This window comes from Perca flavescens, chromosome 6, assembly GCF_004354835.1.
Source record: "Perca flavescens isolate YP-PL-M2 chromosome 6, PFLA_1.0, whole genome shotgun sequence".
Taxonomy (NCBI): domain Eukaryota; kingdom Metazoa; phylum Chordata; class Actinopteri; order Perciformes; family Percidae; genus Perca; species Perca flavescens.
The window spans coordinates 37680716-37691392 of record NC_041336.1 but is presented as its reverse complement, the minus strand read 5'-3'; the positions used below and the strand labels follow the sequence as shown (position 1 = coordinate 37691392).

Below are 10677 nucleotides of genomic sequence, written 5' to 3'. Positions count from 1 at the left end.
AAAGCTGTGGGTGTCTGTCTTCACACTTTACAGAACAATTGAGAAGAAAAAAAACATCCAAATGCAATGCCACATGACTTAAATGAGACATTAGTCAGATGCACCTAATTTCATGTGGTACATCCTAAAAAGACTATGTAGCAGAAGTAGTGTCGGACCTCTGCTCTCTGTCAACATGCAGAGAGGACAGATAAGCTTGCGTTTACTCTCAGGTACCGAAATCAGGCATAGTTATATTTTACGTGAACCAGTACTCTGTAGTACCGACGTGATTCGATCAGTACCGGTAAAAGTACTGGGTTCGGTACCCAACCCTAGGCTCCATTACCTTGTATCTCACGTTATGACTCCGTAGCAGACGTTTTTATAAAAATAGGCAGTTTGGACTAGAGGTCAACCGATATGGGTTTTCTCTGGCCGATAGGGTTAGCCTAACCCTGGCCTAACCCTAACCCCTAACCCTTTTTGGCCGATATGGGCTTGTTTTTAAACCTCTATTTGAAAGATAAAATGTAACACTAATATACACAGAATTTCTCAACAAAAACATTTATTGAACACTTCACCAATCTACACTTGTATACTTCAATTAAAAATGTATAATTTAAAAACATACTGTATATTGTATAAATAATATATGAAAAATATATTAAATAAACGAAACAGGTAAGAAGAAAATAAACTTTGTCAAATAAACTTGTAAATGAAAAAATAAAGTTTAGTGCACTTAGCAGCATTTATTGAACTTCTGAGAATACAAATCTGCACATCTTCACAGAAAGTGACATGTTATTAATCTCAACACTATTTCCTCCTAACTCCTGTTGAATCACATCAGACTAGGGTTATCTAAAGTCTATTCTTGTTCACCTTGTTTGTTAGATCATTGTTCATTTGTTGAAGTGTTGTATCTGTGTTTTGGGGATCCTACTGTTACATATCCTGTTGCACTCATTAGGATCAAAACTCTGAGTTGTAATTTAAAACTCGTCCAGCCAATTTAATAAAATTAAGGGTTTTATTCATGCTCGAGTCCATAGATGCAGTTAATGGATAAAGGCACGGAGAACTGAAGGCTCTGTTAGCAACGATTAGCTCCGTTAGCGGTTAGCTCCGTTAGTAGTTAGCTCCGTTATAGGAGTGGATGAGACTGCCACGCACAGGGGTAACAACCAGGCTTTGATAAATGACATTCGGGGAGCTTCCACAGCGGTGTGGCCGCGGTGTTTTGTACGGTTTTATTAGTACAGTTAATCCCAAGGCAAGAACAACAGCAATATGCTAGCTACTACTAACGGTAGCGTCGGAGCCTGAAGTGACTGTGCGAGACACACAGCGCAAGAATTCACGAGGGGAGGGGCTGGAGGCAGGTGGTCTGAGTGCGCTGTAAAAAATGTCGCCTATTCATGTTTTTAACACTAGGCTGCCCGCAGATGCGCCTGCCTATAAATCGGCTTGATATACTGGGATATTGGCCGATGCCGATTATGTAAAAAAATGCCAAAAATCGGCCGATTAATCGGCCGACTGATTAATCGGTCGACCTCTAGTTTGGACTTAGATTAATTGTTTAAGTTTAATTACTAATGTTAACTAGCATGTTAGTGATCAATAATTGGCCTGTGTCTATGTTATCTCCTTACATATACCTACACTCTCCGTCTCTGTAAGATTGGGAATGATTGAGATTTCTCTCGGCACAGCTACCAGAAGACTTCACACTTTCAGACACGTTGCTCACGTCACATCTACGTCTTCAAGCTCAGTTGGAGGCTGCTCAGTAACACTCAGCCAGCACCGGGAAAGAGACTTCTGATATCCTTCACTGATCTGCGTCCGGAGACACGGGATCTGGTGGTCCATGTCTTTAACTGTTTATGGTAACGACACACTGACTGCCAAAGTTTAACTTTTTCTCTTGTTCCCCTGCTGGGGATCAGCCTGCCAGCTGCTGTCAATCAAACGCAACACATAGAGACAGAAAAATACCTTTTTTTCCCCTTCCTTTTTTAAACACTAGAAAAAAAGAAGAAAAAAAACATTATGCAAAACAGCATTAATAAATGTGATCGGTGGAATTTAAAACCACAAATGTCAGCCTCTTGGTGGTGCTGGAGGTAAAAAGTTTGTATCACCAAAGTCATTAGGATTCATCTTCTGGGGACCATGGATATCTGCACAAAATCCCATGGCAATCCTTACAAAAGTTGAGATATATCAGTTTTGAAAATCTTTTTACACTTAAAGCAGTACACCACTTTTTTTCTTTTTGTAAGATTCTTTTTTGGGGCTTTTCCGCCTTTAATTTTTGACAGGACAGCTAGGTGAGAAAGAGGAGAGGGGGAAGACATGCAGGAAATTGTCACAGGTCAGATTCAAACCCTGGACCTTTGCGTCGAAGCATAAACCTCTATCGCCTGCTCTAACACTGATCCAACCCGGCCAGGCAGTACACCACATTTGTGTTTTTATGTGCATTTCATACCAGTATGGCAGCAGAGGGGCGTTAATGAGATGAGAAATACCTCGCCGTAAAGGGCTGCAGGTAGATGCACTGACAGCCAATTATTTTAAAATATTTCATTTCATTAAAAAAAAACTATTTATTTAATCTGAGGGAAAATTCAGAGCCCATGGAGTACAGAGAGACAATTTAAACGAGTCACATAATTTCCTTTTCCATTGCTTTTGAAAATGTGACTCATCCTTCCATTCGTCACAGTGTTTAAAAATGACTACAGAGAGTGCTTTACCAAACCCAGCACTCCCCTTAGAAACATAATAACAAACCCTTAAGCTTTCAAGGGTCTATCCTGAACCAAGACAAAAACTGAAAATACATTTAGACCTTATTTGGGATCATGATGCCAAGCTTTACTTGCCCGTGGGTTTAAAGTAAGCATGAACCAATGAATTTCTTATTTAAGCAATATGCAGTAAAAGGAAGAGCAACTTGAAGTTAAGAAAGAGGAGCAGTAGGAGTAGCCATCTTGCAATGTGTGAACACTCCCAATTCGGAATAAAGGGAGGTTTTCCTTTTTCTTATTCTGCCAGCATTGCATGAATGCAGCATCAGTACAGCCTCACAGAGCTGCAAGCATTGCTGAGTTTGATTTAAAATGTGTTCAGTACAGATGTGAAGCCACCCTCGATGGCATTTGAAACTGGTGACAAACTGTTGACAACAGCTTTGACCCTTATCTGAGGTGTGCGTTTTTGTTTGGCTTCTAACAGTGAGACTACTTTAATCCTTAATCCAGCACGTCATACGTTGAAAGTAATGTAATGTCATAACAATTCAACTTAACTGCAGGCTGTATTTAAAATCGTTTTATGAAGAAACAATATGAAGAATATAAATATGTTTTTATAGAATAACATAAGGCTGGGCGATAGGGAGAAAATTATCAATTATCATGAAATTTTTGACCAAATACATCAATGTCGATATTGCGGCAATATTGTAGGGTTGACTATTGGTGCTTTCACAAAATATTAACACAATGACAGTTTTGATAAATAATCACCAATAATGTGGATACAAGGACCAAGTCTGGTAAATTCAGAAAATTACATCACTTTACTGAAATGCAGCCTTTAAAACCAGGAAAAGACAACACCTATCACAATATTACGATATCCAAAATGTAAGATGATATCTAGCCTCATATGTTGATGTCGATGTAATATTGATATATTGTCCAGCCCTAGAATAACCTTTCCGTGGCTGCTTGTCTGTGAAGTTATCAGCAGTGAATCATTGAAGCCACAAAGTTGGCTGCGGCACTGCCTTAGATTACTTACAGAAGTGAATACATCCGCGGTTTTCATGTCCCCTGAATGAATTGTCCGATGTTCCCAGTGGCGCACTACTTTGTTAACCTTTATGCCTGCTTATTCAGCTCTCCTCTGCTCCTTGCCAGCAAGGAGGAAACGCACTCCAGGTGTTATAAATTAGATGATGTGTATATGCTGGTGTGTCTAACTGATAGAGGAGGAAAGACGGTAGATGGGGCCGAGCTGGGTGTTTTAATCACCCCATTCTCCTTCCCTTTGATTTCCCTCTGGCCCTCCACTCATCTCATTACAGGCAGGAGAGGGTGAGAAGTGAGGCCTGCGTGGACCTCGGCATTAATTATTGAACCCTATCTTTTTTTACTCCAGCTCGTCCTCAACAGTCTCTGTTAACCCCCAGCTAGGTTTAGCGCAGCTATCAAGAGAGACCCAGTTTGGTGATTTAACCATTCAGAGTCTGTGCTACTTAATAGCCTGCATGTGACATGTTTGCCTACACAAGCAGTATATAGTTCTCCTTTTTAATTGCATTTTAATTGTGCCTCGTCGCTCCAGTTTAGCTTCTGTGCTAATTAATTCCACTCTGTTTTTAAATCGGCGCTCTTGTGGCGAAGTAAAGCAAATAATTATCAAAGCTGACAGCTGACTCCATGCATTGTGTTTGTCATGTTGGCTGGGTTATTCTCTTCTAATTGCTAGGGCTGTACCCAAAACCTTTTTTTTTTTTTTTTTTTTTTTTTTAGCAGCGGAGGGAAACCAACATTTCCGACCCCACCTGAAGGCAGCTTTATTTCACGGGAAAAAGAGGGAAAGAAAAGAGCTGAAGCGACTGCTTTGTTGTTACAGGAAACCTGTTGTCACACAAACTCCTGGGCAGCTCACTATCTTTACCATTTATCAAATCGCCTGACAACGACACCAGGCTGCTACAGTATAACCATACAGACCTCTACAAACATCAGACTGCTTGCTTGTAGCAGACCTTTACTTAGAAGCTTAATCCCTACAAAACACCACCGTGAATTTCAGCCTGCATGCACGTTTAAAAAAAAAAAAAAAAATATTCGAATCCCAAAATTGAAAATCGAATACCTACCCATTGAATGAATATTTAAATATTTGAATATTCAGATCCGGGCCTTCTCATTGCCTCCTGCCGTGCCCGGTCGATTTGAATGGCTCAGTTGGAGGCCAGCTAATGGAGGTTGTTGAGGCCAGTGTGGCCAAAGGCATTCAGACAACATGAAGGCAACCTGACTGTGATGCTGTCAATCTCACTGTTATCTCCTTCTGTCCCCTGTCCCTGTCTTTTTCTTTTTGCTTTGTATGTATGTGCGTGTGCCTGTGTGTGTGTGTGTGTGTGTGTGTGTGTGTGTGTGTTTGCGTGCATGTGTGCGTGCATGTGTGCTTCCTGCAGGTTTGAAAAGTCAACATCAAACCTCGACCTCCCAAAGCCTCTGAGCACGAGGAAGAAGACGCTGCCAAGATGTTCAGCACCAAAAGGTCAGCACAGTGTCACTTTTGATCTATTCTTATCCACTCAAAATAAAAGCCCAGCAAATCTCCGAGCGCTTTAACACTGCTTCTGCTCATAATAGCTGACATTTTATGGTCAGCTGTGTTCCACGGATGACTTTGTATTTAAAAAGACATTGATGTGCGGAAAGGTGATGGTTGATTTCAGGTCAAAACACTAAAAAACATTCCCCTTCATTGTTTTTTTTTAAAGTAAAGTCTATGAATTATATAATTTGATCAGATTTCTAAATGGGAAGGCCCCAGAGAACCCTTTAAACTGAAGTGTAAATATTCTCACACAGCCTTCGCAGGAAGATTAGAAAACCCAGTTCACAGTCCTCCTTGGTACATTCTGTATTTGTCATGTGACTCGTGGTAGCGCACAGTCTGCATAAATCATTTATCACTTTGGTGCTTCTCGTTGTTGACTGCAAGGTAGAAGTGGTCCCATTGCTTAGCCAGTATGTGTGAGGTGGATCAACAAAAAAATGCTTTTGGGTTGCTGCTTCTTCAATGTTGTTTTAATCCTAGCTGTTCAGTTTGGGGTTGCTTTATATTTAAGTGTCTTTAGTACTGGATACATTACTGAGAACAGCCCGTTTATTTTCCACATTGAAAACAAATACAATTTCTTGTGAATAACTAACCCCATGAATTCTAATACAACCGCTTATTCTGTTCTCACAGCCTTTAGTTTTTTAACCTAGGGAGGTCCTGTGCAGAAATTGCAGCCTGCTTCCCTGTAGTTTTTCAACAGGAAATTTGAAATCGGTTGGTTAAATTCATGTGTGGACGACCCATACTAGGAAGAAAAAAATCATGTAAAAAAAATCAATATCATTTATTTAGATATCTTTTGAAAATGTGAACACTTTAAAAAAAAAAAAAGTTTTACATGTAAATGACATTTGTTTCTCTTCATAGTCTTTTTTTTTACTACAACCAGGTGAGAAAGTACAGTATCTGCAAGTGCAGCATATACAAGATCTACGTTCATCATACAGAATCTATTAAGAATTGACCACAAGTTGCTCCCCAGATGCTGTATGTATAGCTGTCCACTGGTCCTAAAACTTAGGATGGGTTAAATGCAGTAATAGAATTTACTTTCACTACATTGTACTGTGTGTATATGACGATTAAGAGTAAAGTTTGATCCTTTTTTTGATTTCATTACTTATCATACAAGGACTAACTAGCTCTGCACTGCAATACAAGAACAACTGTTTCATTATTTCCATGTGCAACCATCAAGTGCATATTTCATATCTTTATACAGGGTTCCCATTTTAAAGGTGTAGACCAGGGGTCGCCAGCTTTTTCATATGTGAATAAGTGTCCTTTTAAAAATTTCTTGTTTATTAGTGTGCCATGTTAACATTAATTTCTTTTATGATAATCACATCAAAATGTAATATCCAGGGAATCTGTAATTTTATTCCATACCAACATTTGATAACATTTATTTCTCATAATCAGGGGCCTGTTTCACAAAACCAGGATAAGGGATTAAGCCTGGATTCCCAGTTATCCTGGCTCAATTTAGCCTTGACTCGGTTTCACAAAAGCGGAGGCACATAAATCACCATGGAGATTTATTCTGTACAGCTAGCCTGCTCCTGACCAGGCTAAGAGCCAGGATTTATTTAATCCTGGAGCCTTTTCTGTTCACCCAGCAGTGGTTTCACCTTATTGTTATCAGCCTGGATTAAAATACAAAAGGTACATATTGCTGTTCATTTAAATACTGTTATTTGTTAAAGTTGTGACCATTTTTTTTTATAATTATTCATGTGACCGTCATTGTTACGTTTATATTGCTGTATGAAGACTGCGGTTCATATTGTTGTTAGAAGTTTGATGGATATATTATGGCAGTTGTTGAGATAATTGGAAAAGGCTGATAACATTTCAAATGAGTTTTAAATGAAGTCTGTTACTAAGGGCAATACATACAATGCTTTACATTTCTATAGTTGACCAATGCACCTTGAATTTTTTTAGTTGAGAATTTTTTTTTATTATTCTTTAACAATAAGGATCATGTTTATTTGTCTTCCATGCGCATTGTATTTGGAATTCTTGGCATACAATTTGTGTTGTCCAGTAAACTGGGACTATAATTTGGGAGGATTGAACAATTTTAAGAACCTATTCTTATTGTACAATCCTCCCAAATTATAGTCTTAGGTCACTGGACCAATAACTATCTAGTGATGTAGGCTACTGTACATTCATGTAACAACAGGGAGAGGACACCTTAATGGTTTTTGAACTTTTTTGCTGGGGGGAAATAACTGATGAATATACTCTGTTCCATTCATGTTTACAGTGTGCATGGAATTTATCACTTAAAGGTCCCATGGCATGAAAATTTCACTTTATGAGGTTTTTTAACATTAATATGAGTTCCCCCAGCCTGCATATGGTTCCCCAGTGTCTAGAAATGGTGATAGGTGTAAACCGAGCCCTGGGTATCCTGCTCTGCCTTTGAGAAAATGAAAGCTCAGATGAGCCGTTTTGGAATCTGCTTGTTATGAGGTCATAACAAGCAAGGTTACCTCCCCTTTCTCTGCTTTGCCCGCCCAGAGAATTTGGCCAACCCATGAGAGAGAGACATCATGGCTTTCAAACGAGAAAAGTGGCAGTTGGTCAAGGCCACACCCCCACCCTCCACCTTGCCCCTCCCACTCTCCTCCTCAATAGCTTCAGACACAGAAATGGCACATCCTAAGGAAAGCTCATTGTGGGACTGGCTCTAGTGGCTGTAATTCTGCACCAAAGCTGAATTTCGGGAAAGAGACTTCAGATACAGTATTAGGGGACCACTAAGGCCTATATAAAAGAGACTTCAGATACAGTATTAGGGGACCACTGAGGTCTATATAAAAGAGACTTCAGATACAGTGTTAGGGGACCACTAAGGTCTATATAAAAGCATCCAAAGAGCACCATGTCATGGGACCTTTAATTATCTTTATAATTTCTAGATTTTAGTCCTATTTCTTCAGTGTCTTTATTTTCTATGTCCATACAGTACATTAGGGAGCAAGGCATATAATATGTAGAGAAAGAAACTCGTCCTCTATAAAAAATAAAAAACGCGTTTAATAGCAATGTAACAGATAATAGCAGACTGACTGATATATCTAAAAATATACATTTATGAAATACTGCTCTTAACTGAAACCATTCAATGAGTCACTGTCATTTGCAAAAACGAACAGTTGTACACTTTGCATTAAAAGCGAGCAGTGGAAGTTAATATGACTTAGGACATTTATATTTTAGCCCATGAGAGAGAGAGAAAGAGGGAGGAACAGAGTGAAAGAGATATTTACGCATCATATTTTTGCAGTGTAGAAAATTGATCTTGATGGTAAATTTCATGGCAAAGAGTACTACTGTTAATTTGTGCAAATGATTAGTAGCCTAATCCTTGAATGGTATGATTATGATGGTTTCAATTCAGAGCAGTGGTCAGTTAATGTATATGTTTATGCTGCTTACACATTCAGTCGTTCTGTGATCGTCTTGCTGCGCTTTTTCTTGCTGTTTTATTACAGCGGCTGTGTTTCTTTTCTTTTTATACAAATCATGTGTTTCACGTCATCATACTTCCACAAGAAGCTGCTGCTCACTCTGTATAAAGTATGAACAATGTGTATTCTCCATTTTGGCATCAGTAAATCTGTGATCAACCTTTTGAGGAAAGCCGTGGACGCGCATCTATCAGAATTACTTCAGCCTGACTCGACCTAGTCTCTCCTCCTCAGCCTGACTCGACCTAGTCTCTCCTCCTCAGCCTGACTCGACCTAGTCTCTCCTCCTCAGCCTGGCTCGACCTAGTCTCTCCTCCTCAGCCTGACTCGACCTAGTCTCTCCTCCTCAGCCTGACTCGACCTAGTCTCTCCTCCTCAGCCTGGCTCGACCTAGTCTCTCCTCCTCAGCCTGACTCGACCTAGTCTCTCCTCCTCAGCCTGACTCGACCTAGTCTCTCCTCCTCAGCCTGACCTAGTCTCTCCTCCTCAGCCTGGCTCGACCTAGTCTCTCCTCCTCAGCCTGACTCGACCTAGTCTCTCCTCCTCAGCCTGACTCAACCTAGTCTCTCCTCCTCAGCCTGACTCGACCTAGTCTCTCCTCCTCAGCCTGGCTTGGCCTTCGTGAAACGCACCAAGCCAGGCTGCACAGATTAAACTAGGTCAAGCCTCGCTTTATCAGTTATCCTGGATTTATATATTCTGCTTTTGTGAAACAGGCCCCAGGACCTTGTAATTATTATTATTATTATTATTATTATTATTATTATTATTATTATTATTATTATTATTGAAACATGGTTTTAGTATGCAGTCCTGATTGGTGGAAAATGGGCTGACAAAAATATCACTGTCAAAGAGCCTGAAGCGAAAAGTTGTGGAAAAGCCCAGCTTTAATGACGAATGGACTGATAAGCAGGTCCTGTATGCCTCATTTTCAATGAAACGATGCTGTGGAAAAATAACACAACCAGCATCATTATCAAGAATGAAGAACACACCTAACGATTGCGTCATTCACATGCATATTAAGTAGCCACATGTATTTGTTTTGGTCTTATAATGCGTCCATATTTACCGCTCCAGCGGAGAGGATGGTTTCTTCAGACAGCTTAAGTTTATTAGCCTCGTGAGACCGTCCTGATCTTGCGAGCTCCAGTTCTCCTCCCAGATCAGTCTGGCATCTTGAGGCAGAGAAAATTTGGAGCAGTTAGCCAATCGACCGGGCCAATCAGCGTTGGTTTTGAGGTGGGTTAGGTGGTGATAGACAGATGGTTTATCCAATCAGCTAACCAGTATTTTCAGACAGCGGTAGCCGCTCGCTAATGCTTTTTTTCTCTTGGATCCTTCTTTTGGAATATGGTCCGTGAACCTGAAATGGGTTACACAAACGGCAAATCTCCTTTACCGACATGTTGCTTGCTTGCTGAGCTAACGAGCTATGCTTTGCCTGCAGCAGCAGGGGCGGGCTTGTGGTTGTATTTTCATACGCTTCGTGGATCTGATTGGTTGATTTGGCCCGTCTATCACCAACATAGGTGATAGACAGATGGTTCATCCAATCAGCTAACCAGTATTTCCGCCCCTTCCCAAAAGTTCTCCAACGGAAAGTTCCCAGATGGATATGCCGAGCAAATGCGAAGCAATCCATCTGGCGGAGTCAGGTTATAAGTTTATAAGAATTTGTCAAAATTTCAAGATTCCCTGCAAACTAAGAAACAGACTACAAACCGATAGCTTTTCTTTTAGCTTGTTTTGTAAAAATGTGCTATATGCAGAGTAGAGCTGTGTTTGCGTAAAACAGCGCGGTGGACAAGAGTGCACT

General features: G+C 40.2%; 1 protein-coding gene across 2 annotated transcripts in view; it reads left to right on the top strand.

The window, feature by feature from the left end:
• oxr1a (oxidation resistance 1a) overlaps positions 1-10677 on the top strand; it is a 263359-nt gene that overhangs the window by 32907 nt on the left and 219775 nt on the right. Inside the window, exons 1-2 of one of the 2 annotated variants that reach the window (XM_028581695.1) lie at positions 1809-1880; positions 5213-5298. In XM_028581695.1, the coding sequence (XP_028437496.1) occupies positions 5282-5298 (17 nt within the window). In that variant the 5' untranslated portion in view covers positions 1809-1880; positions 5213-5281. Of the gene's footprint in view, positions 1-1808; positions 1881-5212; positions 5299-10677 lie in introns of those variants that run through there. The other variant, XM_028581694.1, reaches the window with a different exon arrangement.